The 19,543-nt window shown below is 44.8% G+C and overlaps 1 protein-coding gene across 1 annotated transcript in view; it reads left to right on the top strand.

Moving 5' to 3' along the window:
* Window positions 1–19,543, top strand: part of LOC134677585 (uncharacterized) — a 51,779-nt gene that overhangs the window by 11,668 nt on the left and 20,568 nt on the right. Inside the window, exons 2-7 of the mRNA XM_063536063.1 lie at window positions 7,972–8,526; window positions 12,127–12,343; window positions 14,370–14,440; window positions 16,120–16,217; window positions 16,680–16,790; window positions 18,029–18,197. Of these exons, the coding sequence (XP_063392133.1) occupies window positions 8,002–8,526; window positions 12,127–12,343; window positions 14,370–14,440; window positions 16,120–16,217; window positions 16,680–16,790; window positions 18,029–18,197 (1,191 nt within the window). The 5' untranslated portion in view covers window positions 7,972–8,001. The remainder of the gene's footprint in view (window positions 1–7,971; window positions 8,527–12,126; window positions 12,344–14,369; window positions 14,441–16,119; window positions 16,218–16,679; window positions 16,791–18,028; window positions 18,198–19,543) is intronic.

Here is a 19,543-nt window from a genome sequence, read left to right as displayed (position 1 = left end):
TAAAATTGCTTGATTTCGGAGTAAACAAATTGGATTTAAGAAACAGACACGGTCATAATCGTACTTGTTTATTATTTTAAAACAATTTAATCATTCCACTGACTTACACGCGCATTCATTTCGTACCTAGAAATGTGTCCACGCGAACGTTTACTAGGAAACAGGTCAAACCTGCAGAATGCGCACCTGAAAAACCGAAATGTAGCTATAGTTCCGCTGGCCGGATATTCGGCCGATGGTCAGGCCGAATATCTGGTATTCGGTATCCGGCCCAACAACTATCTGTTGCATCTCTAGTCATAACCTATCATTGTCCAGTGTCTAATAAACATACTTACATGTGTATGTATTTGTTAACACTACACATTGATAAGCGGTTGCATAGAATCTATATTTAGAACAAAGACTCATTGCACGCAAGGTCTAGACGTTACAGCCTACCTAACTTTGAGGGTTAAAGTCGTTTACCTAGCACTGTTAAAGTTGTTAGCAATTGAAACTTCTGAGATAGGGTGTTTTCTTGCGACCGAGAACGTATCAAATACTCGTTTCTGCCAGGGGTGCGAAACTCCTGACTTCGGGCTTTCGTTCGGCTTAGCATTGCTCGGAGCAATTATTAGGGTTGGCACTACTTGACACTTTTCCTTTTGTGTGCACGACCTCAGATAATGGCTTGAATTTTGACAACCCTAAATAGCCGAAAGGGCTTGTGCACAAATCATGTGAGGTTAGGGGGGGGGGGGTCACAAAAATATCACGATAGATCAGTTTGGGGGAGGGGGGTATAAGGAGACCTCACGTGTATTTTTCTATAGTGAACGAATCTAAGGGTATGGGTCAAAAAGTAGCCGAAAACACGCCCATTTTGCGCATAACCCCAAAGGGATAGTGCCATACAGTAGGTACACCGATGGTCCCACTACACCATTTTGCTACGGCAATAAGCAAGACAAGTCGTCCTCAACAGGATGTGACACTATTAAAAGCAGCAGAAGCCGGAAGATCTTGTATTTCGCCTCGATCCTCTAAAAATACGCTCGGCTACACGATGCGTTAAAAGACACTGTCGAATACCATCGATTTTAGACCGGTATTCTTATAGCCCACGTATATTATAGCCTCTAGCCCCAGAGACCTATGAAAAGGTCTCCTGTTCCGTTCTAATTTGAACTTTGTGTTGACAAAATTATACTGCAAAACGTAATTCAAGACCAAAAAAAGAGAGACAATGTTGCCATTGCAATAATTTGTTTGTAAAATTGTAAATTCCTTTTGATAAATAGTCACGCTAAGAGAATTTATTCATTAGTAATTTTACTCCTACTATTTAAAAAAGTACTTTTATTTATTGTGGGAACATTTCTTACTTTTTTTGGTCTTGAATTACGTTTTGCAGTATAAATTGACGTATGGACGGCTAGCTAGAGGATAGACGAGTCGAACGCTCTGGCTATTGGCAGGGGCAGGCGTGGCTCACTCCACGGTTTCGTCGCGTCGCTACAAGTACATGCGGTCCACACCAATTTTAGTGTCTAGCCATAGTAGTTGCCGCGCTACGGATAGGACGCCTGCTCGCGCTTGCGCTCGTATCTCTCTCTCGTAAGGGCCCCCCCACATCTGGCGTCTTTCGAGCGTCGGCGTCTGTCGGCGTCGGTCCAGCGCTATGGAAAATGACGTCGCTGCGCAGTTGCGTCGACGTCGGCCATAGAATTGTAGACGCCGACGCTCGAAAGACGCCAGATGTGGGGGGCCCTAATAGATGCGTTTTGTTAGAGAGTGTACCTAGTCTAGTACTATTATTTATTCTGTGACAGTGGTGCGAAACTCCTGACTTCGGGCAAACTCGGCTTCGTTCGGCGCAGCATTGCTCCGAGCAATTATTAGGGTTGGCACCACTTGACTTCCTTTTGCGTGCACGACCACAGATAAGATAATCACTTGAATTTTGACAACCCTAAATTGCCGAAAGGGATAATGCCACATATTAGAAAGGGATAGCGTGATTGACAAACTTCGGTGTAGGAAGTTAATTTCCTTACTGTACGGTAGTATACTATTATTTATTCTGTGCTAATACTCATAACTTCCCAAGCACGCTTACAAAGTACCCGTACATCAATATCAGACGATGTCGCTCAGCTGGCGGGTCAAGGTCACGGGGTGGGGCGGAGCGGGAGGGGGGATGGGGGCACGAGAACTCCCCTTTGGGAAGTGGACAAAACAAATGCGAATATCTAAAAGATGATTACAGATTTTGTACACTGCCTTTAAGGGCCGGTACCTGCCAGCACAGACCGACGGACTGCAACTTGTATACAGGGTGGCTAAAAAATAACTACATTCCCGTTGCCACAGGGAGGTTTTCGGATTATACTGAGCAACTTTTACTATGGGACCAACCATTAAATCGCGAAAAAATTTTTTGCGTTGGTGGTTACGGAACGCTTCGTGCGCGAGTCCGACTCGAACTTGGCCGGTTTTTTACCAGGCATTTTTGGCATAATTTTTATATTATTGTGATATGGCATAGGGGGCTTCTAAAATTGTTAGCATACTAAAATGTGTATGAGTTATGACCCATATAATGGAGCATTCCATGAAATTGTCTACCGTTGTCCCGTACAAACGCGAAGTTTCTGAAGATTTAAAGGTATAAGTAAGAGTTTCCTTTTCTATGACAAAGGGTCAAAAATATGCACAGAAAAATGATCTCCTGCTTTAAACGTCGAGAAAAAAGTTGCAACACAGGAAATACAATGCGTTTGTACGGGACAGCCCGTGGAATGCTCCTAATGTGAACATAACATCTTACATCTTAGTGTGTAAGCTTTACTAATAAAAATTGTGTCCATGTGTTACACGTAATAAATAAATATTCATTCATTCATTCATATGTAATGTAATCAAATAACTACTACACGTATCTATTAGCGCGGCCTACAATATGTTTATCAAATGCTCCAATTAGCATGATATTTAGTCTTGACATGACGAAATAGACCTTCGAGTCACCATATTAGATAACCGTAGGCGTCGGACCTTCGCGACCTATGGCTAAATTTCACCGACTTTCTCTTCGCTTTAAAAATCAATTAAGCACCGATGTATTTAAACGTTAGTGACGTAACGACGTAAGCTTAATAAATAGTCAGAGCGGACTTGATAGCCCACGCAGTGCAAGTGTTATGTGGATGGTGTTTAGCAAAAATGCGTCATCCCACATGCATTTTGCAATGAAATGTCAACTTTAAGCGTCAATTTTTTGAGTTGACATCTTATTGAAAAATTAATGTGGGTTGACACATTATTGCTTATCAGCATCCATGTATGCGTCATAATTTCATAGAAGTTTGACGTTTGAAATGACACTTGCACTGCGTGGGCTATCAAATGCGTTGCAGACTTTTCTTGGTCTGACTCTGCTGCCTTTTTGATAGGCGTACGATATTTTTATCAACGGTACGATAATTTTAACACTCAAATACGATCATTCTCTTCCGTTCACCGGGACCTTACCATGATGTCCTTATTGAGATTCTGTTTAGGACCTAAACCTAAGGGGTTGTGCACAAATCACGCGAGGTTTTTTCGGCTAGTTTTTGACCCTCGCTATTTTGAAATGCAACGTTATGATTTATGTTTAACGAATCCGAGAATAAAGTATCTACTCATGTGGTAGGTGTTTTTTCTTAGTTTCGTTCACTGTAGATAAATACACGTGAGGTTTCCTTATACCCCCCCCCCCCCCCAACGTGATCGATCGTGATTTTTTCGTGAGCCCCCTCCCCCTATATCGAACCTCGCGGGATTTGTGCACAAGCCCTAGTGGGCCTCTGGCAACACTGCACAACACTCATGTAGACAAACAAAACAGTCGTGACGACCAGTGTTGCCAACTTGGCATAAATGATGCCAGATCTGGCATATTTTCACTCGCTTAGGCACCAAAATTTTCCATTTCGCATCTGGCATATTTGTCTAAGCCAAGTTTGCACCAACTTGGCAGCAACAATATGCGCCATCGCCTTATTATGTATATGTGGTTCATATTTTCATATGAATTTTGACTTTTGTGGACGAATGGATCAATGGACGTCAACGGACCAGTGTTGGGCATTCAAGAATAAAATCATTATTTGAATAAGAATTTCTAAGAATAAAATCATGTTGATTTTATTCCCGTCAAAATTATTCAAATAACTTTGGTCGGGAATAATTCGTATGTGAAAAAATTTAATAAGAATAATCTTATTCTTAATCAAATAAATGTAATCATGATTTTATATTCTAAATAATATTCCGGGATTAAAAATCTAGTCTGAGTGCCGTTTAGGCGTTACGTATAGATAGAAGTAAATAATTGTAGTTTTTTCTCTAATTTATATCGATTTTTATGGAATAAAATCTTACAAACTTATTGTAATTGGTATTGGTACCCGTATTGCTTTTAATGTGATAACTAAATCATCAGGTACAATTCAGCTGATCTGATCGGATGGTGGATAGCGGAACTCTTGACTGGCTCACTGTACCTAAAATAATGTAACAATTAAAAAAAGATGTTTTTAAAGGTATGATGAGAAATGGCTCGATATGGTGTATTCCTATTTCTCCCCGCCGGGCACAGATGTGAATAGGCGCTTCATATAAATTATTCCCATATGTCCCCGCCTCATGTATCGCGGCGGTCACGTGGGGTAGGAACAAATGGGGAAAACACTCATGATTTTCTTGTTTTCGAATTATATTTAGTACTTTCAGAGTCCGAGTTACTATAGTTAGACCAAGAAAAGTCTGCAACGATTTTGATAGCCCGTGCAATTGCAAGTGTAATTTTCAAATGTCAAACTTCTATGAAATTATGACGTATAAATAACACATGCACTGCGTGGGCTATTAAAATCGCTGCAAACTTTTCTTGGTCTAACTCTACCGAGACTTATGGTGTTTTTAAAAGTCCTTCTGATATTTAATATTTGCATTTATTATTAGACGGAAATGAACAGTAGGCGTTAAAATCGTTTGACATACCGCCTGCCGCACGTGTTTAGCAAATGCTGACAATTCACCACGCCACGACTTAATCCTAATTGTTATTGCCAATGAGTAATAAATGACGGTCTCAAGTGGAAACACGCCAAATAATACAATACAATTCATGCTGCGACCTGCGACTTTCTGCAAATCTAGCGATAAGCGTAGGACTTTTTCTTACCTGGTGTAATTTACTATCTCATTCATTTTCCGTAGGTGTGAAAGACATATCATACGTAAGACCTCAAGGATTAAGGTTGATAGGAATAATAAACTAAATATATACTTAATACGCAAAGGAATATACCATCATAGAATATCGCAGTTTACTTTCTATGTAGCTTCATTATCAAATTATTATCACCGTTTCGAAGGCACCAAAAAAAATTACTTATCTAGCACAATAATATATTTTTACGCTAAACAAATTCAAATCAATCCGACCATTGAAAAGGGGTGAAATTCATTTTACAAACTATACTATAACCAATTGTACCACAAAAGTTAACTTAATTCAGACTAACATTTTAATTGAATGAAACGTTATTTAAAATAATCCTACAACTGGAATAATTATTCCGTTTTTTAATCTTAATTTAAAATAAAAGTGACATGAATTATTCACTTTCATTTTATTCTAAAATAACGAGTGCAGGAATAATTCTTATTCAAATCGATTGGAATAAGAATAAAATTTCTGTTGTTATTCTTATTCTTATCCAAGTTAATTTTTGCCCAACTCTGCAACGGACTATATAAAGTTGGTCAAGCAAATCTTGTCAGTAGAAAAAGGCGGTAATTTTGAAAAATGTATGTGTTTTAAGTGTCTAATTTTAAGTGATATTTTAGCATTTTTGTAGCATAGGTGTTTCAAAAATCTTTGGCATAATTTTGGCATAATCTAGACATTAGTCTAGCATTTTTTCAAAATGCCAGTTGGCAACACTGGTGACGACAATAGACGTTATCAAGGATTCGTTAAGCCAATAAGCATTGTTTGATGTAAATGATGTAATGCGAAGTTGCTTCAAGGTCAAAAGGCTCACGGTTACTTGTATGTATGTACATAGACCGGTATTCCCGAAAATATGCTTATAGTACAGTCACCTGCAATAATATGTACTCTTCGAAGGCCGCATAAATATGACACGCTCTTACGGCTCTCCAAATAAGGGGTTGTGCACAAATCACGCTAGGTGTTTTCGGCTACTTTTGTAAAAAAAACCGGGCAAGTGCGAGTCGGAATCGCGCACGAAGGGTTCCGTACCATAATGCAAAAAAAAAACAAAAAACAAAAAAAAGCAAAAAGAACGGTCACCCGTCCAAGTACTGACCCCTCCCGACGTTGCTTAACTTTGGTCAAAAATCACGTTTGTTGTATGGGAGCCCCATTTAAATCTTTATTTTATTCTGTTTTTAGTATTTGTTGCTATAGCGGCAACAGAAATACATCATCTGTGAAAATTTCAACTGTCTAGCTATCACGGTTCGTGAGATACAGCCTGGTGACAGACGGACGGACGGACGGACGGACAGCGAAGTCTTAGTAATAGGGTCCAGTTTTACCCTTTGGGTACGGAACCTTAAAAATTAAACTGTAGGCTGTACTTCTCATACTGACCAACATTTGTTCAGCAACTTTAATAACTTGTGATTTGATTTTTAATACACTTTAAAGTTTATTCTAAGACGCAATGTATTGTTGGAGAAGTGGCAGCCTCATGGGCCTTTGCCAAAATACAGTAATATATATCACAAGTAAAATATTTGATAATACAAAGTATTAATGCATGATGTACGGTGATAGGCCAATGTATTCCGTATTTTGTTATGTTTAAGGCTTGACAAGCAACGTCAATCAAAATGATATGGCGTGGCGATGGCGTCCATTGAAGATAATATTTATTTTGTATGAAAAATAGGGAGTCTAAATACTTCATTATGTTTAAAAGTTGTTGAACAAAAGTTGTCACCGTTTGAGGAGTAAAATCTATGTTTTAATTATTTGCTCATGTTACAGGCCACACCCGGTATGCAATGCACACGACCATTTGACGAAAATTATGGAACGTGCAGAATTGCAGATTCCAAGCATATTATTGTTATTCTGCCCTTGGCTGAATCTAGAGTAATAAAGTCACCCTTTAGTGCCCTTTACGTTTGGCTTATCTTTATCGACTTCTCAAATTCGTACATAAAACAGTGTTACGTGCAACTTCGTAGCAGAGAGCACCTATTTACCACAGAGTTAGTCCATTAGACCGAGTTTAGAGCAATTATTTCATGCAACCGATGATGCCAAAAATGCAGGGGTGCGCGGGACGAGGTGAGCGAAATTCCGTGCCGGATTGGTCCGTTCAAAGACACTGACGTCACGCAAAGACACTTTCGACTCGAACATGGAGTAAAATTACCGTATGCGTGGCAGGGGGTAGCGCGACTATGCTCAGTCTGGAGGATGTTTTGTCTGTGTTCGTAACTTATACGAAGCAGAGAGTACCTACTTACCACAGAGCTAGTCTAACATACTCGTTATTCTTGCTTCATTAGCGCTGTATGGTCACAGATTATAATTATGTATATAGTTCGTATGGTCCCAGAACCCGGATTTGACAGTTCAGTTAACACAAAACCATGGGTGCGAAACTCCTCCCTTCGGCCAAACTCGACTCCGTTCGGCTCATCCTTGCTCAGAGCAATTAATAGGGTTGACACAACTTGACGTCCCTTTGCATGCACGAACACAGACAAGATAATGACTTAAATTTTGACAACCCTAAATAGCCGAAAGGAATAGCATTTGTCTCTGAAACCTCGATTTTGTAGGAAGTGTCCTTTCTGTAGTACTATTATTTATTCTGTGATATAACCACAAAAATTCATATAAAGCACTACAAATACTGACGCGGTACACCAATACTCATATCAACCCAATAGGCAAATATGTAAACCAATCCAAGTGCCAAAATGACTTTAAACCTAACCGGAAACCGTACTGTGGAACCGCGTTCCACGGCCTACTATTACGCTGACATCGAGCGTCTCAAGCGGAAAAACCAGAACGGAACTCCTCACATCACTGCCGACGAAGAACCGAGGAACCCTGACGAGCTCAGCGAATATGTCGAGTCTAATGAAGTGGTCAACGAAGGAGCTAAAGTGGACGTGCCTCCTTTACGAGACAGGCAGTACAGTTTACCTGAATACAGTTTACCTGAAGCGTGCAGGCCTGAGGAGACCTATTCGACGGCAGGCACATTTCCAATGCCTGAGCCTAAAGAGAAAGAACCACTGCTAGCTGAGCTGGAACTTGTTGGGCGACTCCCTTTAAGCCAGTTGGATAGTGGGTCGGGCGTCAGAAGGAGTAGGAGCTGGTATCTCTGCTGTCCCAATGTGGCTGATGAGGAGGTGTCCAGGGAGTCTTCTTGGCGGTACTCGAGTCTGCGGCCGGTTACGGCGCCACCGATGGGAAGGAATGGAATGAATTTTATGGTATGTTCTTAATAAGGATCTTTAACATCTCATACAGGGCAAAACATCTCGGATCCCCGAGTGACCTCCCCGAGGTCCTACTCAACATCAAAGGTTTGATAGGATTCCTCGAGGAGCTGGGCTGGCAAGACTAGTCCACCCCCTATCACGCAAAATAGGCGCAAGACGTCGAGTTGCGGAAAAATCGCCCGAACTACAATACAATACAAGGATCTTTAAGTTGAATGCCTGTTTTATTACGTATTACGAAACATTGAGCTTCAATGACACACATTTTATATTTTTTCTGGGTAAATGTAGCTTTTCGGTGAATGGAAACATCGTGAGGAGACCTGCATACATCCGAGAAGAAATTCAAAGGTGTATGTGAAGTCCCCAACCCGCATTGGCCCAGCGTGGGGACTATAGCCTAAACCCTCTCGTTCTTGAGAGGAGGCCTGTGCGCACTGCCCAGCAGTGGGACGTATGTAGGCGGACAAAAAGTTTGTAGTTGTAGCAAATCAATCAAATCGTCTATTATATAGACGCTTATTTTATAGGCGCTTTGCTTCTACTTTCCTTATGCGCACTGCCAAGGAATGGAATTCCCTGCCGGCGTCTATATTTCCGTGTTCTTATAACCCGGCAACCTTCAAATCAAGAGTGAACAGGCACCTTCTGGGCGAGCTCGCTCCATCGTAGGCCACGTCTACGCCTCGGCTAGTCTGTGGCCATGAGTAAGCCCATTCATAATAATAAAAAAAAAGAGTCTCATAGAAGTCGAAATCGAAGAAGCAATGTATTTTTTGTTTTTGTACTTTGCCTTATTTTTTGCAAGAAAGACATATAATATAAGATTAGTTCCACACACGAGGGTTTCTTTTGCGCGGCCGTCACGCCCGATTAGAGCTCCCTTAATGACAAACGGACGATAATGAACGGCTCCTGCGTAGACTGCACTTTACTAGATCCCGCATTATACAGGATTTTCACAATGCGCTCCTCCCCACTATTATTGTCGGCGCGGCGTAAGAACCAATATATTATATGACTGTTATGAATTTACACTTTTAAAGCTTAAGTTATATGGTTTTCTGAAAGCTTAAATTAGAGATGGGCCGAAGATGGAGTTTGCATCAGATAAATAAGTCGCTTAGCTTCAAACTTGGGTAAATCCATCCGTCAGATTATGCCACTTTGGTATTAAGACAAGGTAATAGGGTAGATGTAGATATTTGCGACGACGGCCTCCTAGCCTAGTCGGTAGTGACCCTGCCTACGAAGCAGGTGGTCCCGGATTCGAATCCTGGTAAGGGCATTTATTTGTATGATGATACAGATATTTGTTCCCGAGTCTTGGTTGTTTTCTATGTATTTTAGGAATTATATATTATACATATATTACGTTGTCTGAGTACCCACAACACAAGCCTTTTTTTTTTTATTATGAATGGGCTTACTCATGGCCACAGACTAGCCGAGGCGTAGACGTGGCCTACGATGGAGCGAGCTCGCCCAGAAGGTGCCTGTTCACTCTTGATTTGAAGGTTGCCGGGTTATAAGAACACGGAAATATAGACGCCGGCAAGGAATTCCATTCCTTGGCAGTGCGCATAAGGAAAGTAGAAGCAAAGCGCTTCGTGCGAATTGGTGGAATATCTACCAAGTAAGGATGGAAACCGGCCGTGCGTCTAAAAGTCCGATGGTAGAATGGGGACGGTGGAATAAGCTCGTGTAGCTCTTGGGCACACTCCCCGAAGTGCAACCTGTAGAATACCGACAGGCTGGCGACTTTCCGCCGATGGACCAAAGACTGAAGCTTAGCCGTTAGCTTCTTGTCGCCAATCATCCTCCTGGCTCTGCGCTCCACTGAGTCCAAAGCGGCGAGTTGGTATTTAGCTGAGCCATCCCACAGGTGGCTGCAATACTCCATACACGACCGGACTTGAGCTTTGTAAAGTGTTAGAAGCTGTCCAGGTGTGAAGTATCGCTTCACCTTATTTAGGACGCCCAGCTTTCTGGCCGCAGTTTGTGCTTTAGACTCAATGAAGCTGCCGAAGCTGAGGACTGAACTCAGCTCCATGCCGAGGAGTTCCAGGCTGTCGGCAATAGGTACAGATGCACCCCGGAAAGAAGGAGTCAGGTCGAATGGACTCCGTTTTGCGGAAAATAGACACGTCTGCGTTTTGGAGGCATTGAACGTGACCAGATTGTCATCACCCCACTGGGAAACGAGACTAAGGGTCAAGTTCATTCGCTCAACCATGGCCTTCTTGAGCTTACTGTGGGACTTAGTCAATTTGTGTAAAAAATGTCCTATAATATTTATTTATTTACTGACAAGGTCGAATGGATTTACCCGAGTTTAAAGTTAAGCGACATAAATGTAAATCTAACTTTGTTTCAAACCGATACCGTTCTGTTATACTCTGGTTTCCGGTACAAACATCCAACGGGTCTCTATTGTTTCCCAAAAAGTTTTAAGTCATAATGTATTTGTTTGCCCGCATTTTCGTTACTCATAATTTATTTGGTTCAGAAACGCGTCACTTTTCAGGATTGCCATAAAACAAACCTAACTATATATAGGATAACCTTACGAAAATCCTGAAAAGTTAAAAGTTTCCGTTTTATGACTAACGATAATATGAAAAAAAAATCCATTATAACTTAAAACTTTATGGGTAACAAAGGGACCTCACACGCAACTCTCCAAACAGAATTTCTTCCAGTTGAAGGTATGCAAGCATGACGAGGAATCGAATGCTCTATCCTGTGGGAGTAAATCTATGATGGCTCCTAATAAGGAGTCTTACGCGCCGTTGGCTCGGGGGCACTGACCGTACAATCCTTGATGAGTCTAATCTAACCTGACAGAGGTGGCGATAATTAATTGAAGTACTTAATAATACATTAAGTGCCAGTTGCACCAACCACATTTGACAAACTGATCATCGTCAGCCGGCGCGCCCCGCGCCTTTACTATGAAACTTTCCATACATAAAAATTTAGCGAACTCTTTAACGTTCGTAACAGTTTGGTGCAACCGACCCTTAGTTTTGCTATGTGACATGTTACATGCAATTAAGTGTTTTACTATCCTACACTAAAATACCATTAGGTATAGCAATTTTTAGGGCAAGTACCTAAAGGGGCCCACTGATTAACAGTCCGCCGTTATCGGCCTGTCAGTTGTTCGGAACTGTAAAAATGTTTGTTCTAACTGACAGGCCGACACCGTACGGCGGACTGTTAATCAGTGGGCCCCTTATAACATGTCTACTACAAAGGCGGGATTGCACAGTGGTGCGGCACAAGCATATTCAGTATAAAAATGCTTGTGCCTTACACAGGTGGAGTCCCGCCTTAAAATTGCAATAAAATTCAGCTGTATAGTGCTGTCTACATGCAGTGCCTACTTTTGTTCCTTAGTGTTTTGCTTTGAAATTTAAATCTTTATTTCCCAATCATTGTCGAAACCTGATGACCATATCTAAAATCGGTAAATAAAAGGTAGTTACTGACCATAATCATAATCATTTAATTGCACATAAAAAGGGTTTTACATAAAGGTGTAATAGAGTTACATGTCCAAGCCTTCATATCTGTTTACCTTTCCAGGTAACAACTCAAAGCAGCGGGCACCCCGACGCGACCACGCTCCGCTGCGAGCGCGACGCACTCGCCCGGGCGCTGTCGGCGGAGCGGGCGCGCGCCGCCGCGGCCGCGAGAGCTCACGACGCGAGGCTGGCGGAACTACACGGGGTCATAGCTGAGCTGGTGCGGAGGAGGGCGGCGGATAAGCAGGCTAGGGCTATCCCAGAGGAAGAGGTGTCAGGTGAGAAACAAATGGATGTATTGTTGGAGCTTCTAAGATAGCAGACAGTGTCATCAACACGACGCGACCACGCTCCGCTGCGAGCGCGATGCACTCGCCCGGGCGCTGTCGGCGGAGCGGGCGCGCGCCGCTGCGGCCGCGAGAGCTCACGACGCGAGGCTGGCCGAACTACACGGGGTCATAGCTGAGCTGGTGCGGAGGAGGGCGGCGGATAAACAGGCTAGGGCTATCCCCGAGGAAGAAGTATCAGGTAAGAAACAAATGGTTGTATTGTTGGAGCTTCTAAGATAGCAGACAGTGTCATCAACACGACGCGACCACGCTCCGCTGCGAGCGCGATGCACTCGCCCGGGCGCTGTCGGCGGAGCGGGCACGCGCCGCCGCGGCCGCGAGAGCTCACGACGCGAGGCTGGCCGAACTACACGGGGTCATAGCTGAGCTGGTGCGGAGGAGGGCGGCGGATAAGCAGGCTAGAGCTATCCCAGAGGAAGAGGTGTCAGGTGAGAAACAAATGGTTGTATTGTTGGAGCTTCTAAGATAGCAGACAGTGTCATCAACACGACGCGACCACGCTCCGCTGCGAGCGCGATGCACTCGCCCGGGCGCTGTCGGCCGAGCGGGCGCGCGCCGCCGCGGCCGCGAGAGCTCACGACGCGAGGCTGGCCGAACTACACGGGGTCATAGCTGAGCTGGTGCGGAGGAGGGCGGCGGATAAACAGGCTAGGGCTATCCCAGAGGAAGAAGTCTCAGGTAAGAAACAAATGGTTGTATTGTTGGAGCTTCTAAGATAGCAGACAGTGTCATCAACACGACGCGACCACGCTCCGCTGCGAGCGCGATGCATTAGCCCGGGCGCTGTCGGCGGAGCGAGCGCGCGCCGCCGCGGCCGCGAGAACTCACGACGCGAGGCTGGCCGAACTACACGGGGTCATAGCTGAGCTGGTGCGGAGGAGGGCGGCGGATAAGCAGGCTAGGGCTATCCCCGAGGAAGAGGTGTCAGGTAAGAAACAAAACAAGAAGACAAAGACCAGTACATATGGCTGTTGAAATCCCTGTCTTCTGAGCTAGGTAAAAACCTGTGTTACAGAAGTCAGTAGAGTACACTGACTTCTGTAACAGACAATAGAAACTACGTGCATACGTAGGAAAATGGTTGTATTTTGTTGAAGCTTCTAAGATAGCGGACAGTGCCATGAGGAGTCGAGGACGTGCGCAAGCAGAATGGCCGTGCCGGAGTGGCGGTGCCGTCTGGGTCTTAGATAAGAACAATCTAACTGGTGTAATCACTGAAACCGTATTTATACTCTGCCTAGCCAACTTTGTCAGTAGAAAAATGCACGAAATGATGCAAGACTGGCTGAACTATATGGGTTTATAACTGAGCTGGTCAGGATGAGGGCGGCGGATAAGCAGGCTAGGGCTATCCCCGACTGGTAAGACACATATATTAAAAAAATATATGTATAATGGCTCCTCTTCACGTTGGGCCAACGCCAACGCCAACGAGGGACGCATTTATGCGTTAGAGGGAGCAAGTGATATTGCTATCTCATTCTACCGCATGGCTGCGTCCCTCGTCGGCCCAACGTGAAGAGGACCCTTAACAACTGACATTTAAAACTCCGTAAGCGCGATGTAGGTCTCTTACTAATTGCGTTCTAGCTCCCTAACGCCATCTGTTAGGTTAGATTATTATGGCACGACGTTGGCATTTAGGTAATAAAAATTTGATAAAACCACATTTGCCCAATTATTTTTTAAATGAAGCAAATCTTTGTCAAATCCAAAAGCGAGTTGGAGGAACTGTCATATGGACCATTTTTAGACGTGTGAACTACAAATGCCCCACAGTCTTTAACACATTCATTACCACTAAGTGCTACGGGTTACGCTCGTAGCGCGTGGCCACGGTTTCGCCGTATGTAGCGCGTAGTCGCTACGAACAGTATACCCGACAGTCGGGTTCTTGGTGTTGAATGTGTTAACGGTCGCAATTTAAAATAATATAAAATACTTATTGTTTCAGATGAGTGTGAGTCGACGACACAACCGGCGGGGGAGCTGGATAACGACGCTGATCGGTCCAGGACAGACCAAGTATGTTACTGATATGAAACATATGCTGTACAGTCAACTGTAAAAATATGGGTGTACACATCATCTCAAAAAGATGTCCCATAACGGCCATAACTCTTATGTCAGTGAATTAAGAACTATGTGATATATTTTTGAGTAAGTTGTGTACACCCATATTTTTATAGTTGACACATATTTTCACAAGTCATCTGTGGAATATCAAATATCAACATTTATTCAGCAAATAGGCCACAAGGGCACTTTTACACGTCAACATTGAATTTACATAAAAGCAAAAATAATAAAATCAACAATTTTATAAAATAAAACTAACAATTAAATCTAACGTATTACAATTACTAAGAGATGTATATGGTCTCTTAATGTCGAATTACATACAAAATACAGATAAAAAAAACACACAAAAAAATCTATAATATTTAGAGGTGTAAATGTCTCTAGGTGTCAGAACTATAAGATTATATAGTTTATCAAGTTATCCTTAGAGATGTATAGGGTCTCCAAGAGTCAATATCCTGTATAATTAATACATTCATTAAGAGAAAAGAAACATACGAGAACAGAATGAGGCGTCTCACTGTAATTAATTAATAAAAATTAAGTTACTAAGTATAATAGCTCGTGTTAGCTTAAACAGACCAGTCTCCACAAACAGCACCCGTTCACGAGTATGACGCGTATCTCGGCCATCTGAACTGTCGCCTGCGGTATTTTCGGAAAAGCATACTTCCATCTTATAGGCAGATCCCTCTGGTGTTGCGCGTGTCCATGGCCTCCATGTGCGTCGGTAATTACTTACCGTCAAGCGATTCGTCTGCTCGTTTGGCTCCTATATCATAAAAGAAAGTTATTCCGACTATGGCGAAGCGAAGAGTTATCTTCTGTCAAAGTACCATCACCTACTCGTACACTGTTAACTGACCATTCGTAAACCTTATTACGAAAGGCATAAGGTCCACCGATGGAAAGTTAGGATTGTTGCTGTTTGTAGTAGCCGGAAGTCATCTTGGGCGGAAATCAAGCTATGGTTTCGATTTCCGGTTCGGCAGGCTGACCCCAGGAAGCGAGCCTTAACGCGAAAACATTTGTCAATAACCATAACAGCTATTTAAGTCATACCACACTATGTAACTATAGTCTACTTAAGAAGTTGCGCAGTGATTTTCTAGTAAAGTAAAAACTAAGGACACTTAAGCGCCAATAAAATCTTAGAGCACAGACTGTGTAAGTCACTTATTTTTAGGGTTCCGTACCCAAAGGGTAAAACCCTATTACTAAGACTCTGCTGTCCGTCCGTCCACCCGTCTGTCACCAGGCTGTATCTCACGAACCGTGATAGCTAGACAGTTGAAATTTTCACAGATGATGTATTTCTGTTGCCGCTATAACAACAAATACTAAAAACAGAATAAAATAAAGATTTAAGTGGGGCTCCCATACAACAAACGTGATTTTTGACCGAAGTTAAGCAACGTCGGGCGGGGTCAGAACTTGGATGGGTGACCGTTTTTTTTTTTGCCTTTTTTGCATTATGGTACGGAACCCTTCGTGCGCGAGTCCGACTCGCACTTGCCCGGTTTTTAGTCACTCGCGCGACATGTTTCGGAGAGCCTAGGTCTCCTTTCTGATGCACTAACAGTCTCCGTGCTTCCTTACTTTACAGCTGATTTGTCTTGCAGAATGACAGTTCGTCCCTCGTCAGTCCGGCCGAGCTACCGACTCCTCAGGAGAAGGTGGAACCTGGATCGGAGGCTTTTAAGCATGAGGTCCAAGTCAGGTGGGTTTGTCTTAATTTCTTGAGGATCGTTTTTACAAGCTTTTACTATTTAACTTGCCCGTGTGGGTCAAATCTTGGAAGCTAAATTTGACCCACTTCCCGATTTCCGATTGAGCTGAAATTTTGCATAGGTACATATGTAAATCCGATGACAATACAAAATCTGGCCATAGGAACTATGTGACAAATCAACGCAAACTAATTGTGTTTGGGGTTTTTAGAACTGTCCTGATGAGTACTAGTTGGCTGTGGAAAGAAAAGTACAGTCGGCGATAAAAACATGTACCATGAATTAAATTTTAACCTCCTTATTCATAAAATTTACGGGCCTGATTTAGTTTTATCCTTTTCTTACAAATACATAAGTCAAAATGACAGATAAAGACAAACGATTATTAAGTAATTGGGGTTTGTAGCTCGTTTATGAATAAGGGGGTATACATATTATTTTATGTGTTTCAGGATAGAGAAGCCACAGGAGATGAGCTCTAGCGAAACTCACCCCGTGGACAACTGTGACACCAGTCTAGATCTGTCAGCCAGGGATTCAGAGATCTGTCTGAGCACAGCGAGGTAAGATACTGGATGGATTGAGCTATTGTCACTAGTAGTCAGTAGAGATGAGCTCTAGTGAAACTCACCCCGTGGACAACTGTGACACCAGCCTAGATCTGTCAGCCAGGGATTCAGAGATCTGTCTGAGCACGGCGAGGTAAGATACAGAATGGATAGAGCTATTGTCCCTAGTAGTCAGTAGAGAAGCCACAAGAGATGAGCTCTAGCGAGACTTACCCCGTGGACAACTGTGACACCAGCCTAGATCTGTCAGCCAGGGATTCAGAGATCTGTCTGAGCACGGCGAGGTAAGATACAGAATGGATAGAGCTATTGTCCCTAGTAGTCAGTAGAGAAGCCACAAGAGATGAGCTCTAGCGAGACTTACCCCGTGGACAACTGTGACACCAGCCTAGATCTGTCAGCCAGGGATTCAGAGATCTGTCTGAGCACGGCGAGGTAAGATACAGAATGGATAGAGCTATTGTCCCTAGTAGTCAGTAGAGAAGCCACAAGAGATGAGCTCTAGTGAAACTCACCCCGTGGACAACTGTGACACCAGCCTAGATCTGTCAGCCAGGGATTCAGAGATCTGTCTGAGCACGGCGAGGTAAGATACTGCCAAGTTTGCTTGATCTAACTCTAGAGAAAAGACACGTACAGTCAGCAGCAGAAGTTGCTAAGCGGGCGAGGTGTTCAAAATTACCTTGACACGCTCTTGTTCTCTTAACAATAACGATGCGGCAAAATCATTTTGAACACCTCACCCGTTTAGCAACTTCTGCTGCTGACTGTACTAGCTAGCTACTTATTCTTTGAGTTTTTGATCAAACTTGAGCGAGTGTATGTGTCCGTTTCAGCTTTCGTACGTTCGGCTGTTCTCTACAAGTCTCATTTCTAATCGATTTTCGTGAAATGTTGTGAGCAGGTACGACAAGAAAATACCCCAAAAACAGTAGATCTCCCGTTAAAACAGGAGACCTGGCAACCCTATCATGCGGTTCGATGCAACCCTTAGGGTCTCCCCTGATATATCGACGCGCATTCGGCAAAAACCGATAGGAAAAAGCTTTATGTCCACGCAATAAGAGCGAAAAAGTCGTCGTTCGGCTCGGCTCGCATCGGCCGGCGCCTGCCGACGCGTCGACGGCTTTTTCGCTCTTATTGCGTGGACATAAAGCTTTTTCCTATCGGCTTTTGCCGAATGCGCGTCGATATATCAGGGGAGACCCTTACTGATGTACTTTTTTTTACAGATGTTGCGGCTACACGCGTCCACACGCCAGCTCGGGCAGCTGCGAGCGCGAGCACGGATCCGCCGACGGAGCGCGCGTGTGTACGGCCTCGCCGCGCGACGAGCGCCGAGCCAAGCTCGCCAGCAGGGTGCGACTGAGACGGACTGACGACGACACCAGCCATGAGGAGGTGAGACAGCACGGCTGTGTACGGCCTCGCCGCGCGACGAGCGCCGAGCCAAGCTCGCCAGCAGGGTGCGACTGAGACGGACTGACGACGACACCAGCCATGAGGAGGTGAGACAGCACGGCTGTGTACGGCCTCGCCGCGCGACGAGCGCCGAGCCAAGCTCGCCAGCAGGGTGCGACTGAGACGGACTGACGACGACACCAGCCATGAGGAGGTGAGACAGCACGGCTGTGTACGGCCTCGCCGCGCGACGAGCGCCGAGCCAAGCTCGCCAGCAGGGTGCGACTGAGACGGACTGACGACGACACCAGCCATGAGGAGGTGAGACAGCACGGCTGTGTACGGCCTCGCCGCGCGACGAGCGCCGAGCCAAGCTCGCCAGCAGGGTGCGACTGAGACGGACTGACGACGACACCAGCCATGAGGAGGTGAGACAGCACGGGTGTGTACGGCCTCGCCGCGCGACGAGCGCCGAGCCAAGCTCGCCAGCAGGGTGCGACTGAGACGGACTGACGACGACACCAGCCATGAGGAGGTGAGACAGCACGGGTGTGTACGGCCTCGCCGCGCGACGAGCGCCGAGCCAAGCTCGCCAGCAGGGTGCGACTGAGACGGACTGACGACGACACCAGCCATGAGGAGGTGAGACAGCACGGCTGTGTACGGCCTCGCCGCGCGACGAGCGCCGAGCCAAGCTCGCCAGCAGGGTGCGACTGAGACGGACTGACGACGACACCAGCCATGAGGAGGTGAGACAGCACGGGTGTGTACGGCCTCGCCGCGCGACGAGCGCCGAGCCAAGCTCGCCAGCAGGGTGCGACTGAGACGGACTGACGACGACACCAGCCATGAGGAGGTGAGACAGCACGGCTGTGTACGGCCTCGCCGCGCGACGAGCGCCGAGCCAAGCTCGCCAGCAGGGTGCGACTGAGACGGACTGACGACGACACCAGCCATGAGGAGGTGAGACAGCACGGGTGTGTACGGCCTCGCCGCGCGACGAGCGCCGAGCCAAGCTCGCCAGCAGGGTGCGACTGAGACGGACTGACGACGACACTAGTCGTGAGGAGGTGAGACAGCACGGCTGTGTACGTACGCCGAGCCAAGATCGCTATGTAATAGGTTGTTCAACAGCAGTACAAACTACAAATGTAGTGCACAATTGTTGTCCATCGTATTTTCTCGGAAACGTTCGTATTTGTCATGCCACTTCAATCGACTTCAGTACTTTTTGTACCGAGACTGACTGAAATATCAACACACGTTCGTAAGTTCCTGCGAAAATACGATGGAAAATAATTACGCATTAAGGATGACCGTGTCCGCCCCGGAGTTTCTGGTGCATC

This window comes from Cydia fagiglandana, chromosome 26, assembly GCF_963556715.1.
Source record: "Cydia fagiglandana chromosome 26, ilCydFagi1.1, whole genome shotgun sequence".
In the NCBI taxonomy this organism is placed as follows: domain Eukaryota; kingdom Metazoa; phylum Arthropoda; class Insecta; order Lepidoptera; family Tortricidae; genus Cydia; species Cydia fagiglandana.
This window is presented reverse-complemented; position numbering and strand designations above follow the sequence as displayed.